This window comes from Ursus arctos, unplaced genomic scaffold (genome assembly GCF_023065955.2).
Source record: "Ursus arctos isolate Adak ecotype North America unplaced genomic scaffold, UrsArc2.0 scaffold_10, whole genome shotgun sequence".
In the NCBI taxonomy this organism is placed as follows: domain Eukaryota; kingdom Metazoa; phylum Chordata; class Mammalia; order Carnivora; family Ursidae; genus Ursus; species Ursus arctos.
In genome coordinates, this window is record NW_026622764.1 from 73,799,334 (window position 1) to 73,819,599 (window position 20,266).

General features: G+C 41.9%; 1 protein-coding gene across 4 annotated transcripts in view; it reads left to right on the top strand.

Annotated features, from left to right (window-relative positions):
• MIPEP (mitochondrial intermediate peptidase) overlaps positions 1–19,659 on the top strand; it is a 203,196-nt gene extending 183,537 nt beyond the window's left edge. For 2 of the 4 annotated variants that reach the window (XM_026493001.4, XM_026493004.4), the window contains exon 19: positions 19,400–19,659. In XM_026493001.4, coding sequence (XP_026348786.2) covers positions 19,400–19,603 — 204 coding nt within the window. In that variant the 3' untranslated portion in view covers positions 19,604–19,659. Of the gene's footprint in view, positions 1–16,206; positions 17,015–19,399 lie in introns of those variants that run through there. The other 2 variants (XM_048215623.2, XM_048215624.1) reach the window with 1 other exon arrangement.
• The last annotated feature ends 607 nt before the right edge of the window (positions 19,660–20,266 follow it).

Below are 20,266 nucleotides of genomic sequence, written 5' to 3' on the forward strand. Positions count from 1 at the left end.
TATGGAACCAGAAAAGGCCCCAAATCGCCAAGGAACTGTTGAAAAGGAAAAAGAAAACTGGGGGCATCACAATGCCGGATTTCGAGCTGTACTACAAAGCTGTGATCACAAAGACAGCATGGTACTGGCACAAAAACAGACACATAGACCAGTGGAACAGAATAGAGAACCCAGAAATGGACCATCGGCTCTCTGGGCAACTAATCTTTGATAAAGCAGGAAAAAACATCCAGTGGAAAAAAGACAGTCTCTTCAATAAATGGTGCTGGGAAAATTGGACAGCTACATGCAAAAGAATGAAACTTGACTACTCCCTCCCACCATACACAAAAATAAACTCCAAATGGATGAAAGACCTCTATGTGAGACAGGAATCCATCAGAATCCTAGAGGAGAACATAGGCAACAACCTCTACGACATTGGCCAAAGCAACCTTTTTCATGACACATCTCCAAAGGCAAGAGAAACAAAAGATAAAATGAACATGTGGGACTACATCATGATAAAAAGCTTCTCCACAGCCAAGGAAACAATAAAAAAAACTAAGAGGCAGCCCACGGAATGGGAGAATATATTTGCAAATGATGCTACAGATAAAAGACTGGTATCCAAGATCTACAAAGAACTTCTCAAACTCAATACGCGAGGAACAAACAAATCATAAAATGGGCAGAAGATATGAACAGACACTTTCCAATGATGACATACAAATGGCCAACAGACACATGAAAAAATGTTCAAAATCATTAGCCATCAGGGAAATTCAAATCAAAACCACACTAAGATACCACCTTACGCCAGTTAGAATGGCAAAAATTAACAAGGCAGGAAACAGCAATTGCTGGAGAGGATGTGGAGAAAGGGGATCCCTCCTACATTGTTGGTGGGAATGCAGGTTGGTGCAGCCACTCTGGAAAACAGTGTGGAGGTCCCTTAAAAAGTTAAAAATTGAGCTACCCTATGACCCAGCCATTGCACTACTGGGTATTTACCCCAAAGATACAGAGGTAGTGAAGAGAAGGGCCATATGCACCCCAATGTTCATAGCAGCATTGTCCACAATAGCTAAATCGTGGAAGGAACCGAGATGCCCTTCAACAGATGACTGGATTAAGAAGTTGTGGTCAATATATACACTGGAATATTACTCCGCTATCAGAAAGAACGAGTTCTCAACATTTGCTGCAACATGGACAGCACTGGAGGAGATAATGCTAAGTGAAATAAGTCAAGCAGAGAAAGACAATTATCATATGATTTCTCTCATCTATGGAACATAAGAACTAGGAAGATCGGTAGGGGAAAAAAGGGATAAAGAAAGGGGGGGGGTAATCAGAAGGGGGAATGAACCATGAGAGACTATGGACTCTGGGAAACAAACTGAGGGCTTCAGAGGGGAGGGGGATGGGGGAATGGGATAGACTGGTGATGGGTGGTAAGGAGGGCACGTTTTGCATGGTGCACTGGGTGTTATACGCAACTAATGAATCATCGAACTTTGCATCAGAAACCAGGGATGTACTGTATGGTGACTAACATAATATAATAAAAAAACATTAAAAAAAAAGAACATTAGGAAGTTTAAAAGAAATAATGTACATAAAAGTTAGCACAGTTCCTAGAAAACTGTACCGTAAGTCCTCAACAAATGTTAGCTCTTGTAACTATTTTTAAAATTGTTCTTCTCCTAGCATGGAGCCTGGAAATCTGTATTTAAAAAAATTTTTTTGTCATGTGATTTACCATGATCACTAGATCTGGAAACCAGGGCTTATTGAACTATAATGTCTACACCCAGAGATCTTGTTAAGATGCAGATTTTAGTTTAGTAGGTTTGGGTGAGGGAGGGTTAAAATCTTTGCATTCCTACCCACTTTGAGAAGCAATATCTAGACCAGGGGTAGGCAGACTTTTTCTGTAATGGGAGGGATAGTAAATATTTTAGGCATTGTGTGTGCTGTGGACTGAATGTTTATGTCCTCATCGAATTCATATGTTGAAGCCCTAACCCCTGGTGTAACTGGATATGGAAATACAGCCCTGGAGTAAGTGATAACTGTTAAATGAGGTCATAAGGGTAGGGCCCTAATATGATAGGCAGGTGCCCTTATAAGAAGAGGAGGAGAAGCAGAGCTCTCTCTCTACCATGTGAGCAAGGACTCAGTGAGAAGGTGGTTATCCCCAAGTCAGGAAGAGTGCTGTCATCAGAAACGAAACACTGCCAGAACTTGATCTTGGACTTCCCAGTTTCCAGAACTGTAAGAAATTAATTTCTGTGGCTTAAGCCATCCAATCTATGGTATTTTGTTGTGGCAGCCCGAAGAGAATTATACAGTGGGCCATAAGATCGACCACAAGTATTCGTTCTGCCACTGTAGCACAAAGGCAGCCAGTGGAAATACAAAAATGCATGGGTATGGTTATGTTCCAATAAAACTTTATTTACGGACCCTGAAAAAAAAAAAGGATATGAGAGAAACCTAGAACCAACAAGTAGGCCCATGGCCCTAAAACAGTTCAGCCCCCATGTGGAATTCAGCTCGAGAAGCTGCTGAGTCAAGGGGTTTCGATTCCAGAGTTACCGCAGGGACCTAGTACTGATTAGCCTCCTGAAGCCCTTCTTCCCAGACAGTCACAATGATGGGAAACCCACTTTGTCACAAGGCAAATGCATCCCACTCTGAGACAGCTCTCATTGACAGGATGACACAAGTATTAACATGGACTGAAAATATCTTATCTGCTTGAAAAGACTGATGTCTTGTTGACGTAGTGTCTTTAGGTAATGAGCATTGATACTTCATTTTTTAAAAATAACCTTATTACTAACCTAATAGACCAAACGTGCTTAGCATGGGGCTTTACTGTTGGTGTTATTTGTACAGTACAAACATGACAGCAGCCAAGGAGCTGGAAGTCCTGTCCGTCAGCAGAAGTACAGCTGATGTTTAAAAGTAAGAAAGCTACATAAACAGTCATTGTTCAACACTAGCTTGATTGATTTTCCCAATTGTCAAAAAGCATACGCAGTGACTTCAGGAGAAAAGGCAATTTCCATTGGTTTATGGCGCTAAAAATGGGTTGTAGTTTCAGTTTTAAAAAACTTGCAGTTAACGTTTGATCGTGTCATCTGGTTAATCCCTCAGCATTGCCACATACGGCACAGAGCTGCTAGGCCTAACACCGTCTGAGCATAATAAATGCACGCAGGCTTTGGGTGGTTATTCCTGTTTGTTTTTTAAATACGCCTCTTTTCTTTTCTTTTTTTTAATTAAGTGGGATATTCAAGGGAGAGATGAACAGAGGACAGGTTCTGGATTTAGCCGACATCTGTGCCCGCTGGGCGTGTAGGGGCTCCGTGTAAATGAACGCCAGGATGTGCTCAGAAGCTGTGCGCTGTGGCATGAGTGCCCACCCCGGAGTGTATTTTACATTTGCGACTTGTAAGGCAGCCCCTCGGATATACTAAATATTAAAAGAGAAGATGATTTAAAACGACCAGCATGCCAAGCAGAACTATGCTGTTCGAAATAAATCGGATGACTTTGAATGGGTTGCTCAAATGTTTAGAAATATAGATAATCTTTATTTCCGTCTTGTTGTCAGGCCTCCCCTCTCACCCTCTACCTCCTTACTCTGTTTTGGTTTGTTTTTCTCCTAGCACATATTTACTTCCCGACATAATGTAACCTGTATTATTTCATTTATTGGTTTGTGGTCTATGCTGTCCAATGAACTGTAAGCTCCGTGAGAGGAGGGGGCCTGTTCTGCACACTGCCATATCCTCAGCGCCTGCAGTAGGCAGTAAAACAATTTTAAATGAGCAAATCCATAAATATAAAAATACACTTAACAGGTGAAATATTTCTTGTGCCGTAAAAAACAGGTGATTATTAGAAGATGGACAGGTTTTTATTCACCTTGTTTGAGAAGTTTTATATCACATAAATACTTCTAAGGGTTTTGTGGGCCCAAATATTTTTGCAAAACTCTCTTCTAATGTAAAAGAAAAATATATACAGTGAACATGTTCTGTTTTGTCACCTGCTTGCTCAGTGTCTCCCCTCTTCTCTGATTTCATGGCATCGTGTCTGCCCAGCTGTCTGGATATCAAGTTTGTCTTGGTCCTCCTGCCGCTCGTTCTGGCTTCCCCCTCCCCACTGCACCCACACCAGGACCCCAGCTTCACTGGCCTCAAACCTTTTCTGGTCCAAGAGGTTTCATCAGCAGGTAGAAGAGAGCTATGGTTCCCATGTGGACACCGTCCATTTTGCTACCCAGTGTATTTTGTGTTCTTGGTGGAGCCTTTCCCCTGAACGGCACCTTTATTTATTACGCTGTACGTAACCAGTGTTGTACGAGGTAGAATAAAATAGATCATTCCTTGTGTTTAACATTCCTATAATGCAAGACCAAGGCAGTGTGGTGAATGAATAGTTATTTAAGAACTTGGCTTTAAAGTGCAAAATGCTTTCCCTACTGTGGGAGGTCAGAGATAAGTTCTGCAGCTTGATTGATGGCAATAAGTAGCAGGCTTTGTGAAAGAAGGTGAGTCAACTCTTGGGGCTTCATTACAGTAGGACCAACTCTAAGTAAAACTCTCCCTGGGGCCAAGTGGTCCCTGAGGCCTTGGCCTTCACCACCACCTCCCTCTGACGTCTCTTCCTCCTGCCGGCCACCTTGTGTGTGTTGGCTTCCTTGACCATTGGCTGTTAGCCACACCACCATTGCCTAAGACTGAAGGAGCTGTCCCGAATTCTGTCTTTATTAAAACGTTCACTTTAATATCCTTAGGTTAGTGACCAGTAGATAATGTGATAGAATAAAAAAAAGTACTGTTGGTTGTCGATGATGTTAATTCATTTAAGCTTAGTGAATGTTTATTTAACACTGCTGACCAGGCACTTCAGGGACACAGAAATGAACAGGAATAATGTAGAGATCCTACATTTATGTGAGAGGTATAGCGTCCTGTCAGCTTTACAAAAAGGAGCCCCCGTGGGAGGTGGAATTGCGGAAAGGTGCCCAGTCGGGCTAAGCAGCCTGCACCAAAACACAGGCTGGGGGCCTGCAGGGTTCCTGGGTTTCAGCCACTCCTGCCCTCAGCGAGCCACCTTTGTATCGGGCACTGACTGGACAAGCGGCCTGGAAGGGGGTGTGCTGATGGTATAGACATGAGTCAATGTAACAGGATGCTGACCCTCGGGAAAGCTCTACATACATGTTATGTTAATGGGCACCACATCTGGGAATCTGCAGCCTGATTTCCCCAGATGCTCTAACCAAAATATACCCGCTCTAACCCCAGAGGCAGGTAGCATTCTGTAACGATCAGAGGCACCCACCCTTGGAAGAGCCACTCAGATGCTCTTTACTTATAAAAATACAAGGTCAGTATTTCAATGATACAGATACACAGAAGAGAAAAGATGTGGGTGGTATAAGTGGAATGCCTTTATGGAAAGAGCGGCAGTTTTTTACTTCTAGATAAGTAACCTTTGGAGCGCCGGGAATAACTAACTCCTGTGATCAAACACATCAAGCAGATAACTGCATGCTACTGTACTGGAGACTGCGAGCATTCGTATAAGTTTTACAGTGTAGGGTAGTAGAAACCACATGACGAATTGATTTCTTTACACCAGTAAAAGGAAGTCGGCCTTTGCCAGGAAATGACCAATCTTTTCTTCTGTAAAACTTAACCCAGAAGCATTCACTATCCTTGGATTTTTTTTTTCCTATTTCATTGTCAGTGTTCCACTGACTGAATTCAACAAAATAATTTTTGCTAGCAAAGAGGATGAAAAGCCCGTGAAGAAGTAACATTTAAACAGAATTTTAACTTTTTTTTCAGAATTTTCACTTTTAACCTGTCCATGTATACTACATTATATATAAAATGTGCCATATCATATATATATATGTATATATACACACGTATATATGTATACACATACACACATAGGGCACTTTTCATTTCAGTACAATGCCTTGCTTGGGGGTATTGATTATCAAACCATTGGCTAGAAGGGGTGGGTAGAGAACCCCTTTAGACAAAAGGCCATGGCACTGTGTGTTCACTGGTGCTCAGAGTAGAGCACCTCTTATTAAACCCTGGGTGTCACAAGTTCCTGCCCAAATATTTCAGATAGTCCGTGTGCAGGAAGGAGACATACTGGAAGTCACAATGAAAGTGTGTTAGAGGCAGGGGCCCCTGGGTCTGCCTTCAGCTCAGATCATGATCCTAGGGTCCTGGGATCGAGCCCTGCATTGGGCTCCCTGCTCAGCGGGAACCTGTTTCTCCCTCTCCCTCTGCCCCTCCCCCTGCTGGTGCTCTCTCTCTGTCAAGTAAATAAATAAAATCTTAAAAAAAAAAAAAAGTGTGTCAGATGCGGACGCAGACGGTATCTGTAAGGCACCTAACATTAATCTGCAGTGTGCGTTATCCCCACTTCACACGTGGGGAAGTAAAGCCTAGAGAAACTGAGTAACTCGAGCAGTGTGCCAAGCTTTTAAATGGCCTCATCAGGATTTGACCCAGGCCGTCGTATCTTCAAAGCCCTTGGGGTGCTCACTGCATCTGTGAGCTCACGGCACTCCTCCCCTGCCCTCTTGGAGCTCCAGACTCTTGATACACTTTTTTTGTTGCTGTTTACTTTTGCTGAGTGGTGCTCGCTTTGGTAATCTTCTCTGAATCCCAGGAAGCTGTCATTTGCTACTTGCCGTGTAGATGTGATGGCGCCCTCTGCCAGTTGTGTAGTCATCTGAGACAGTGTCTCTGGCGTTTGGCTTTATTTGAGATGTGAGAGCCATTTTGTTCCCAAGTAAATAACTTGTAGTAAACTCATTCCAGGAAGGACACCAGCAATTCCACTTTTAGATTAGATCAACTGTAACTACGTTCTAAAGGAATGCAGATGATGTTCTTTCCGCTCTTTTTGATTGCTTAATGGAAATGTTATAAAATCTTCTTTAAAGATGGTCATTATAGATGGTGTTCTTAACATGTGGTTACAAATATGTGCTTTTGGCAGTGGGCTAAAAACAGGTTAGAAAAGCAGATGTCATTTCCCCAAAGCTCTTGATCTAGATTCTTAGCTTGACACCCCGAGGGACCAAGCTTCAAGTGCGGAGCAAATTAGAAGCCCTGAGTTTCTTAGGCAGGACTGGGTGCTGAGGGACACTGGTGCATTTCCATCTAGCGAGCATACCAATAAAGGGTAAAATAATAATAGTAGTGGCAGAGATTTAGAGCGGATTTTAGTGGGACAGTTGAAATTGGCATTCGCTAACCAGCTCTTGTTTGAAATGTTGCCAGAGAGAGTAGAGACAGGAAAATGTCTCTTGGTTTAACTGGATCATTTCCGGAAAGATTGTTTTACGAGATATCTTCCAATGTTTATTTGAGGCTTTTCAACTCTCTCTAAGAGAAACTTTTTCCTTTTGATTATTATGTAACATAACTAATAACGAAACTAGATCAAGGAATGATCAAGTCAAAACCTAATTTTCTTTTTTAATAGTTCATCTTGACATTTAAGTTTTATTTTTTAAAATAGAATAATCCCTTCTTAATCTCAGAGTGTTCACCTCTCAAATATTTGCAAAGCATTATCAAGTTCTTTTTCTACCTCATCACACAGGGTAGGGGATGTCAAGTAACACACGTGTTGTTTTTTAATCTTTCTTCTTACAGAATTAAAGGTGTATTTAGTTTGATTAAGCCATAGGGCCAGGAGGATAGCTAAACTCCACTTATTTTTTCCTTTCAAGCAGTTTAAAGAAAACAGCACTTTAAAAAATTCTCGAAATCTTAAATCACACACTCAAAATAATTGGAATTCTGGCCCCTCATTCCCCAGTGTCTTCCGTTCCGCGCACATGCTTTTATCACCTTAGGATAGGAATTTTGTCAAAACACCACGGTAGCCTCACATACTGATTTTCCTGAGACAACTAGTACTTTATGTTGGATATTAAGCAGTTACGACTAATTTCTACTGCTTTTACTTTTCTGGAGTTGAGTGGCGGGGCGAGAGTAACAGCAGCAGCAGCAACAAGAAGCATGAGGGTGGTAAGAAACTTCTAGAAACACCCGTGCAGTGTGTTTGCTGTCCCAGGTGCTGTGCTCAGCTCGCCACCCTGGGTCACCTCATTGACGGCTCTGCATGGTCCTGTGGCCCTTACGTTGTTTACTGCCCAGGGTCACACCAGAGCGACTGGTGGAACCATGACGCACATTCAGGGTGCACTGCTTATCTCTTAAACTTACTTTTCAGCTTATACTGGAAAGCTTTGGCTGTAGAAATGGTTGTGCGCGTCTTCCGCTGTCTTTTCCCGCTTGTTCTTTTACAATGTTTGGCACCTGAGTTGCTTATCACGAATACACTGATGCTCAGGGAAGATACTGTTGGGTTCCCGGAGCAAGCTCTCACAGGGACAGGTGTTGGCGTATGCTAACGAGCACTGATAAGGTATCAGCTGGCTTGCATGCAGTAAAGTGGTTCTGTAGGAAAATCAGATTTGTTGAGTGAGAACGCGTGCATGCCCAGCAAGGTTGGGTACTTTACAACACACTCACTGGCAGCAACCTTCTTTTCTTGCACGGTGTAATAGGAACAAATGAGGAAAGCATGTCATGGAACCAGACTTAGAATTTAGTGGCTCCAGGATTATGACATCGTTTCAATAATAGAGGTAAATGGCAACCGGGAATAATAGCCAAGTAAATAAAATCCCTAATCTTTGGCTTGTTTGGATATTTACTCAGCGTGGCCTCTGAAATAGCTGAGAGCTTTTTGGAAGAAAGAAATGGAAGAGAAGGGAGCACCTGCGTTCTCAAGGCTCAGACCTCCCTTTTGTAAATGCACTGATTTTTGAAGAGGGTGTGTACGTGTTTAATATGTGGGTGTGTTTGTTTAAGGAAGACATGGAGCTTCAAAAGGCAAAATGTTTTGTAACCCAGAAGTGTAATTGTAAATGGAATTATTACATCTGACGATGAAGTTAAAATAAACCAATTTGTAAACAGATCACGTATGTGGGGCTCAACTGGCTGGATCAGCTTCTATCCCGTAGGAAGCTCAGACGCTCTGTGTCGATCCAGTCAGCCGCCCCATAGACGGAACCTCCTGTTTGACCAGAGACAGAGAGTAACCCAGCCTAGGGGGCAGTCAGGTTTTTTCAGTTCAAAGGAAGAAAGGAATTTCACTTTCTGGCTGGTACTCTGGTTTTCCCAGGAACTGATTGTAGATAGTGGGAATCCACCTTTAGAAAAAGGTGTGGGTAACCACAGCCTTGTAGCAGAGAAAAACTTCAAAGTAGGGAAGGTGAGCAATACAGTTGCCCTAGGCTTGGGAGAGACAAATCTGGAATGAGAGTTCTGATCTCGTAAAATTCACTTTAGACTTTTCAAACTGCCAGGCCAGCCTTTGTACTGTAATTCTTCATCAGGCTGAGCTGCATTTGGCACATATAATTATTTCAGCGCACAAAAGAATAGCCATTTACTCTTATGATGGGTTTTTAGAGCTGGTAGTGGTGTTGGGAACACACAGACATGCCTTTTCACTCATTCCTAGATCTGGAGAGAGACTCTGCCTGTTGGCATATCCCCCTTATCGTTATGTTTGCTAACGGAGGCTGGAGGTGGCAGAGCCCGCTGACCGTCTGGGCAAAGCAAAGGCTCTAGCTTAGTACTTTGGGCCCTCTTCCTCATTGTTTTTTAAATTTGGTGAAGTGTATATGATATAAAATTTACATTTTAGCCATTCTTAAATATATGTTTCAGTGGCCTTCACAATGTTGTGTATTCACTATTCTGTGTAACCATTACCACTGTCCACTTCCAGAACTTTCCCATCATCCCAGTGATATCTTCTTAATAAACCTTTTCTCACAGCTACTAATAAGGAGGAAAAATCGATCAATTTTAGTTGCATCTTTTGTTTCCTTCTTTTAGCAGATAAACAGTTATCTCCTAAAAAGCAGATGGCAAAAAGTAGAAAAAAGGAAAGCAAGCAATGACTCATTAGCCGGGGAATTAGCTTGTGATTGTGAGATTGATGATCATATCCTAAATACCTAATCATAGACCAATGTTTTGGAATTCAGCTTGTGCACATTAATAAATAAGTAAATAAGCAACCTCATCCTTCAACTCGCTGAACTAGGAAGTAGGTTTTCATAAACCTTTGGATCTGGTTGTTCCTGCTGTTGGTTATGGGGCCTATCTTTTTTAATTCTTATAGCAATCTAGCAAAGTAGACAACACTATGCCAATTTTATGATCTTCGAACATTATATTACACTCTAACATTTTACCTTCATTCAGATTACTCTTAGCAGACGTGAGGTATAGGAAGTGAAGTGACTGGTCTCTTAAGCAGTTGGTTATCTCAGGTAATCCCTCACCAAACCCTTGCTCTAACCATCAAGATACAGTACCTTGTTTAGAGGTGCCTCAAGTTTTGTTTAGAAAAGGAAGAATTTATCTTTCCTTTCTATCCCCCCTTGGTAACACTTCAAAGGAAAACTTTTGTGTAATCAGAAAAGGAGAATTACACTGAAATTTAAGTTATAAAATGCTGTGCCAAACCAGAAAATGTTCTATTCAGCCTAAAATCCTAACCTGCGCATTGCCCCCAAGGCTGTTTATCAAACCACATGGTAGTGACTCTGCTGCTTCTGGTAGAGCAGGCGATGGTTCCAGTAAGGGGTCCCCAGGACATTTCTTTTTGGGAGCCTATAGCTTTTCTTGGTCCACCAGTCTGACCCTTAAATAAATGAGATCTGTAGGTCCTTAACTATAAACTTGACTGATATAATTTAAAGCAAGCACCAGTGTCTAGAATGTAAGATTATGATTGGCTTTTAGCTTTGGTTTTAACAGAACTGCTGAGTTATTTGTCCCTGGCCATCTTGGGCTCTGAACGTCTGGCCAGTTCCATAGATAGCAGGCCTACATCGACCCAAATGTGTAACACCCAGGCCTCAGCTCTCCTGGACAGCTTTGGTCGCACATCCAATCTACGAACTTTCATTGCACCATTGAAACTCACAAATGTAAGGGCCATTTTTTCCCCTTCGTTCTGCAAGGAAAAAACCAGCATCAGGAGGACCCAAAAACTACTAAGACAATCCCACCCTGCTTTTTTTTTTTTTTAAGATTTTATTTATTTATTTGACAAAGACAGAGACAGCCAGCGAGAGAGAGAACACAAGCAGGGGGAGTGGGAGAGGAAGAAGCAGGCTCATAGCGGAAGAGCCTGATGTGGGGCTCGATCCCATAACGCCGGGATCACGCCCTGAGCCTAAGGCAGACGCTTAACCGCTGTGCCACCCAGGCGCCCCCCACCACCCTGCTTCTTAGCAGACCTCCCATCACACTCCTCCCACACCTGGCCAAGACGGTGAGGCAGAGGAATGCTTGTGTTTCCTCTTTGGCCAGGAATACCCTTCTTCCCCAATGAACTTTGAGAGAGGAAATCCGACATAAAGCTTGCTGTATATCACTCAGACTTTATGAGTCTGAGGAAAGACAGAGTCATTTAAATGAAAAAAAAAAAATTACCTGTTCAAGCTCTGGGTCTAGAAAGTTGATCCTTAATCAAACAAAAATATCAGTGTCCCCAGGCGTCCCTTTTAATAACTTGTGAACTGATCTTTTTATCAACTGGGAATCTTCTTGAAAAAAATAGAACCAAGTCTGGCTTATCAAAGCAGAATGTTTTGGAACAATATGGAGGTAGCTACAAAAATCAAAGTGAAAAGTCCCAGCAGGGCCTGCAGGAGCAGCTTCCCCGTCTCAGGAGAAGGAACGGACGGAGTCTTCAGGTGCTCGTGTCGCGATAGGCCCCTGACTCAATCACTCCCTCCTTTGCACCAATTCTGTACCTTATATACACCTTTGTTCTACATTAACTTTATGTATTTCCATGTTCTCCCCAAATAATGAACTGGTCAAGAACAGAAATAATATCCCGCTCATACCTGTGTGCCTAGTGTCTTTCACACACAGTGCTTGGCACACAGGCACTCAGAACATTTAATTTTTTGTAAATGTTTGAACAGACTTTCCATCTTATTTTTAAAAAATTTTTTAAAAGATTTATTTATTTGAGAGAGAGAGTGCATGAGCACGAGCAGTGGGGAGGGGCAGAGGCAGAGGGAGAAGCAGAATCCCCACTGAGCAGGGAGCCCGATGTGGGGCTGGATCCCAGGACCCTGAGATCATGACCTGATCCAAAGGCAGACGCTTAACCGACTGAGCCCCCCAGGCACCCAGACTCTCTGTCTTAAATGGAGTAGGGCATGGCTATGGTTCTCTTCACTGCCATGGTGCGTGGGGCTCAGCAGTCAGGTGGGGCGTCCTTTCTGCACCTCTTAAAGGAGGGAGCTTGCCACGTCGACCTCAGCAACATCTGGCACCTTCTCCATTATGAATCACCCTCGGATGACTCCATTTTCACAGAATTCATGATGTGCTTGCTGACCAGCGGCTCCTATAGTGACTTCCTGGTCTTTTTCCTGGAGAAGGAGACCCAGCTGGGCCCTCTGGGTTCCTAGTGACTGAGGTCTGATGTAGAGGTCAAGCTCAGAGCAGTCAGAATTGTACACTCTCAAATATGTTCTGAGCTGTCCTCACAAGAGAGTCAATAATCAATAAACACAAAGTACTGTTGCTCAGGGAGTTGCTAGTGAGCAAAATACACTCTGCTCCCTTTTCTAAAATAAAAACCCTGCTGCCAACCCCTGAAGCATGCCCCCCATCTGGGAGACCTCTCGGGCAAGGCCAGTCACGGTGTCACACTCCTCCCACAGCTCTGTGCCTTATGGCAGCTTCCCTTCTGGCCTCCTCCTCCGCCCCCAGATTTTCAGAGTATTTTCATGCCAAATCCACTTGATCCTTTTAGGTGCTTTTCCAGCCAGCTGTGTCCTCTCTCTTGAGGCTTGGTAATCATAACTTTGAACAGCGTCCCAAACAAATCCTACTTTTGTTTCCTAAGATTGTTTCCCATTTCGCTTAAGAAACAAATATTTTTTAGTTTAGTTAAATAGAAAATGAAGACATCTTTCTTGCCCCGTACTTTTCAAGTTATGGTTGCCAGTGGAGAGAAACCCGATCTCATTTTCCACTTTAATCAGTTTCCACATGTCCATCTGGGCTGTGGTTCTCACACTTCATCAGGGTCAGTGACTGCCGAGCCCACTCCCAGTTCCTGATGAGTTAGGCCCGGGGGTCCAGACGCGACATTTGTATTTCTAGCAGGTTCCCAGGTGATACCCATGATGTTCGTCGGAGAACTACACTCCTAGAACATATATTTCTACAAAATAGATTCTTAGTCATGTTTATATACAGTATATATACTCTGTCTTTCTAATAAATAGTTAAGTGATTTTTTTGCCTGCCTTCAGTTGGCTTTAGGCACTCTGATCCTGAGTGAGTGAGTGAGTGAGTGAGTGGTTGAAGGAAAAAACCCTTACAGAGATTTTTTTTTTTCTAGTTACTTCAGTTGCCCTTCTTTGCTTTCACTAAAGTTTGGTCACACTCAACCACAGTTTCATTGGATTGGGCACCCTTGCTTTGTGTTCAGCAATATAGGAAATGGACCCAAAGAGGAGATGTAACTATTCTACTTCTCTTCTAATACTCCAAATTATTCTAATGTTTTAAGGGCCCCAGTCATTTCCTGTATTCTTGAGGTGCTTGGTAGAAGGGACCAGAGTAAGAGTCCGTCTTGTCTTAGAGGCATAATCACACTGCCAACCAGGTGCCCTGTCGTGTTCTCAAAGAATTGTATTAGTTGCACATCCAGACGGGCACTAAGGAGGTTAAAGAGTTCCTGCCAAGAATGTGTGGATATTTAAATGATGGCCTGGTTAGATTGTGTATTACATATCACAGGTTAACAGGGCGTGAACTTGCAGCTTTGTACGCATATACGACTCATCCTGGAGCTGACAGAATCCGTTCTTGGTAAAAGCATAAAAATAGGCAGAGTTGGGGGCCCCTTAAACATGGAAGGGCTTCTGTTTGCAAGGGGTTACCACAGATACTTGGAGGCCACCCAGAAAACATCCTTAAGTGCAGAGCTTCTGGCTACTTTTTTCTGCCAGTATCATGCTTACAGCTACAGCGGCAGCCAAGCGTGGCCGAGCATCATGCCCGGAGAGGAAGGGCCATTTTCCTGGTCCCCAGCTCTACAGCAGAGCATGCTCCCCACGTTCTCTGTGCTATACCTCCATGCACAGCTAAGTAGTTGTGACTGGGGGTGAAATGTCCTCGGTAGCACCAAAACCCACCTGCCCCCAAAGCAATGGACATTTTGGCTCTGTTTTCAAGGCAGTAAGGGGACAGTAAATAAGTTGGGTCCATATAGCCATGGGTGGCATCAGGAAGCTATCAGACTCTCCCCCACCCCTCAGAGAATACCTCCACACAGGCAGGTTTTGTCATAATCGAGATGCTGATGTTGAAATATGGACCCTTTTAGAATGTGTTGTTTTGCAAAATTCTAGGGCCTGAGGCAATATAACATATCACAGTTGTCTGGGAACATGGGCTCTGGCACCTGCCTTCTAGGGTTCAACAAAAAAAGTAGGCGTTGTGTGACCTCTCTCTGCTCTGTTTTCTTACTTCTGAGATAGTTTCCTCACAGGTGTGTTTTAGCACAGTGCCTGGCACCCAGTGAATGCTCAGCAGATAACTGCCATTATCACTTTGGTGTTCGTTTTCCCATAAGCCCTTTCTAGACCAGCCCTGGGGGTGGGGGTCAGGTCCTCCTGCCTGGTATCTTTATCTTTATTTCCAGCTCTGTGCCAGTAGGCACTAGAAAGAAGGCACATAGTATGACTTGGAAACCCTTATTGCTTCAAGAGTCGGTCTTAGAATCCTTTTGATATCATAATTTATTATAGTCAGGCCCGGCATAATTGCCCTCGTACTTCAAGGTTATGAAACATGCTAGTCTGAGCAGAGCAGTCGAGACGAAAGTGTTCTGGCTTGTACCAACTTTTATTAGCCCATTTGCCTCTCAGGTAAAATGAGGAGAAAAATAAATTAAATCATCATTCTTCAACTACTCATTATATATTCTCTCTTCCTCTAGGACAAGTAGATGAAACTCAACTACCTCTTTTCCTTTTTGTGAACTAATATGTACAATGTCTGTCCTAATGCAGTTTTGTCTTTCTTACATTGCTGTCAACACTTTTTGGAGTTGTGCAATATCAGTCCTTTTGGCAACATCAGTCTGTCTCCCCACCCCCCCCCAAATTAGGTGACTTTCATAGTGAAATATGTTTGTAAGTTCCACCCACTTTTGGACTTAACAGCCCCAAGCTGGCTCCCAGGGGCTCCCAAGAAACTGCGGGTCTAATCATCACCCTCTAAGATCAAGACTTGAAGACAAAGGGGACATCTTTGTCAGCTTCTTAAAAAAATCAAAGAGTTCCTGGAATTTTTTTGACCATACACACATATAAAAGCTAATTTCAATTTTTCTGACTTGGGGAACTGCCTGAAAACACTGCGTTTTTCTTTTAATTCTCTGTGTAGAAGTTCATGTTGACACTTGCAGAACATTTAAATCTAATTAAAGCAAGGATACCATGACAATATGCCAAGAGAAATCTTGCCTCAGGAGCTATTCTTTATCCCTTTGGGTCTTGATTTCCTCTTTTGGGGACCTTCATCTTTAGCAGTCACATGATGTACAAAATTACCAAACCATTTACTGCTGACCAGATTTGACTTAAAAATACCAAGAGTGTGTATGTTTTTAAAAGCTTTTGCTGTGGCCACGATTGCTGTTCTCTGAGATGCAGGCATGGTTGAGGATAGGAAATTGGAGAAGGACGTGTGATAGTTAGGTCCATGTCCCGAGAAGGACAGAGCAAGGTCATATTTATATTGGAAGTTTGTCGAGTTAAAATGAACCACTTCAAAGGGGCAAGAGGCCATGCTTAACTGAATAGGTTGGCTCTGAATAGATGGGTTTTTACCTTCTGAGAGTTCCAGGCATTTAATTATAAATGACCAGTCATTTAATTATAGAATGTTTCATGTACTAAAAGGAAGAAAAGGGTGTAATAGGTTAACACATTTGATGCCATGTTTAAATGTTTTCCCTACAGCTGTTCCCTACATTAAGAAACTTTGCATGAAACCTGATTTATTAATCAGTTTGCTTCTACTTCAGCAATAACCTACATCTAAAGGAGCCAGTGGGAAATGTGCTACACTAGCAATCATCAAAGACTCAGCATTTCTATCCTCAGTGACACAGCTGGATCAGAGGAAAGCCCTTCCTACACCCATAGAAATTATTTTACTATAAAAAGAAAATTGTGTTTTGAACTTCCGTGTTGTAAATAAAGGCAGAACAATGATATTATCTTGGAGTAACTGCTCCTTATTTCTCAGATCATTCCTGAATGGAGATAGTAGAATTTGAACTGGAATGAGGATGAAAATATTTTGGTCCACAGTTGAAAATATTACAATATTCTTATTGTTCTTAACTACTCCAGGTCTAGTTAGTGGCTTATGAGTGTGTGTTTGGAGCTGCTGTTTTTATGTCCACCACACAAGCCAGTCCTTGGGCAGTTTCCCACGTGCTCGCTTTCACCGCTGGGAATGACCATGATCGTGTGTCCCGTCTGGGGCCCGCCCCTGAGCTCTCTGTTCTCACTGCTGACTGAGGCCTGGTGGCCCCCACCTGGAACACCCCCCAGCACCTAAACGTGACAAGCTATTGGTTTCCATCCAGCGTTCTAGCTCAGTTACAAGCTGATCCTGGTCACTCTGGTTCCAAACCTTAGAGTCTTCACAAAACATGTCTCCCAGAGCCTCCTCCAGCCTTCCTCCAGCTCCACCAGACCACTTCATGGTCAGTATACATTCTGCCTTTTCCCACCTTGGTGCCTTTCTGCATGGTCTTCTTCACCTGGAGAGCCCTAATTTGAACCCAAATCTTCTCCGTCCTTCAAGTTTCTACTCAGATCCCAACCCTCCACACAGCCTTCTGAATCTCTCATCAGAATTCATCTTCCACCCTCTCTTCTCCCACCAATTACACTTTGTATGCTGTTACACCCACAGTTGATTTTTTTTCCCAAAAGTTTTATGTTGAACATTTTCAGGCATTCAGAAAAGTTGAGTGAATAGCACAGTAGACACTCATATAATTGCCGTTTAGATTCTACAGTGAACATTTTGTTGTCTTTGTCACACATCCAGCCATCCATTCCTCCATCAGCCCATTAATCTATCGTGTATGCATATTATATATATAATATATGTAATTTTACAAAGCACATGTCAGACAGCAGTACATTTTACTCCAGACATTTTTATATGCATATTTGTTTACTTTTCTTTTTTAGATAAAATTTATATACGGTGAAATGCATAAATCTTTACTGTGCCACTTAATGAATTCTGACGCAAGTATGCACCTTCATAACCAACCACTATCCACATATACAACATTACCATCACACCAGAAAGTTCGCTAGTGTCCCTTCTCAGTCGATTGTCATCTCCACTCCCAAATAGCATCCACTGTTCTGATGTTTTTTCACCACAGATTAGTTGGGCCCACTTTGGATTTCCTATAAATGAAATCAAACAGGATGTACTCCCCTGTGTAAGACTTTTTGAGATTCATCCATGTTGTTGCACGTATCAGTGGGTGGTTCTTTTTGTTGCTGAGTGATATTTCTTTTAACAAATATACCATGTATGTTTATCCATATCCTGTTCAGAGAAACTTGTGTTGTTTCCAGTTTTGGGTTATAAAGTCCTTTTTTGTTGACATACCTTCACTTCCCTTAGGTAAATACCTAGGAGGAATTGCTGGGTCATAGGGTAGGTATGTGCTTAGTTTTATAAGAAACCACTAGATCTTTTTCTAAAGTGGTTGTACCATTTCACCCTTCCACCACTGATGTGTGGCCCACAGCCTTGCCTACATTTGGTCTTTGTAATTTTAGCCATTCTGGTGGGTGTGTTGTGGTGTGTCATCATGGTTTCAGTTTTCTTTTCCCAGATGACAATGATGTTGTATCTTCTCAGTGCCTGTTAGTTGTGTTTATTTGGTTGTCTTCTTTCATGAAAGGTCTACCCAAATTTTTTGTCCATTTTAAATTTTTTAAAATTCTTTTTATGATAAGTTGAGGGAATCCTTTATATATTTTGGATACCAATCCAATATGAGATATATATTATGTTGAGTATTTTCTCTCATTCTGTTATTTACCTATTCATTTTCTTCATTGTTTCTTTTAAAGAATAGAATTTTCTTATTTTGATGAAATCTAATATTGCAGTTTTTTTCTTTTATGGTTATTACTTTCTTGTACTAAGAAACCTTTGCATACCTCAAAGTCGCAAAGGTATTTTCTTCAACATGCTTCATAATTTTAGCTTTTACAGTTAGTCATATTGTGACTTAGCCTGTTTGTCTTTGACTGACCTGGCCTGATCCTTTACACACAGCAAATACTCAAGGTATATTGTATTGAATTGCATTAAAGATTGAGATGGTAATAGAGGACTCTGGCAATCTTTTAATGTCTCCGTGTTGGAATGAGTTTTATGGGATCCACCACCAAGTTAAATGCCAGTGTACAGAGCACTGTCCAACCCTTGAGTTAGTGTCATCTGCCAAGAATATAGGTCAAGGCAACAGAATATTCGTCTTTGGCTCCTTTGGAATGAAGAGTAGAGATAGATTTAGCTTTTTACTGAATTATGAATATGTGCTAGACACATGCCTCATTGTTTTCTACTACATTTTCTTGTTTTATCTTGATAGCCACCTTGAATGTTAGATGAGGAAATCTGAGTACCAGAGATTTTTAACTGACTTCCTCATTACCCAGTTAGAAAGTTGCAAAGCTAGTAGTTCTCCAAAATAGGAAAATCTGGAGGAAAGCCAATAACTTGATTCTGATACAAGATTTCCACAAAAGAATAACATTTGATTGATTTTAAAGTGTATGGAACTTGATAATAAAACTTGATAAACAACTAAACGTATTAAGTTCAGAACCAATGCGCCCAAAGATAACTAAAAATTTCCCTTCTAACATCACTCTAAGTATATAGTAATAGCTGCCATATAAAAACTCCTGGGAAACGAATTTGGTCCTAAATCTCTATGTTAGCTGCTGACTAGATAGTAAAAATACATTAAAATCATAAATAGCCTCAGGGTCTACCCACTGCCCAAGAATTTTTTTCACTCATGACTTCTTATAGTGTTTACATAGACAGGTCATACAAGCTCCCATTTCAAAAGGCCAGAACGTTCCCCTCGTGTAGAGTGTCTTTGTCCGTCTTTATTGTCTGCAGGTGGATGGGCTGGCTGATCTTTTCTTTGTTTGCAGGTATGCTTCAGAAGTGCCCTTCTGTTGATGACTTTGTCAGTGCCCTTGTTTCCGACTTGGATCCGGACTTTGAAACCTTCCTCATGGATTCTGAGTGATGGAAGTACCTTGGCTCTTTTAAATCAAGGTCGTGTAGATATGAACGTTGCTGTAAATGCTGCAGCTGTGAACACTCGTTCTGGATTTCAGTATTCACTTCTGTAATAACTTCTGAAAACCCTTAACTGATGGAACTTGGAATAAATAATTTGTTTTAATTATGCTGGCTTTTAGCCTGTTTGGCAGATTTTTGAACATATGGAAATCCACTCAGCGAGCTAATAAAAACTAGAGCCTTGTGTTGTTAAATTCAAGGTATGGGCACTTCCTTAAGCCAACCAGTCTCCTGTTGAGCTTTTCCCCTTGCATCGATCTCTAATTGGTTGAATTAGAGACTCAATTAAAAGCAAACTTATTTTAGTTTGAAACAGTTCGGGAGAGTTACACAATATAGTTCTTTTGAATGATTACCATTGGAAAATGCGCTTGGAGGAAGTATGGTTCCCAGAGTACTTATACTGACTGCACTGAGTTGCTCTGCGTGCTTAGACTACACAGATGGACTCAGAACAGAGAGGACTTGAAATTGTGCTTTTGTGGCTTGATTATGAATGTACAAAGATAAGTGCAATTAACAAGTGATGTGCCAAGATCCAGCATAAATGAGGAAAGGGGGATTCATACCATGTCTGACTTCATCCTGAACCCATCTGCTTTTCATTCTTGCATATTGTATCACTGTGTGTTAATAATAGAAAAGAAATTCTTCAGTGTGGTTTTCCCACCATCAAAGTCAAGAATTTATTTATAGACTTTAGCTTAAAATGA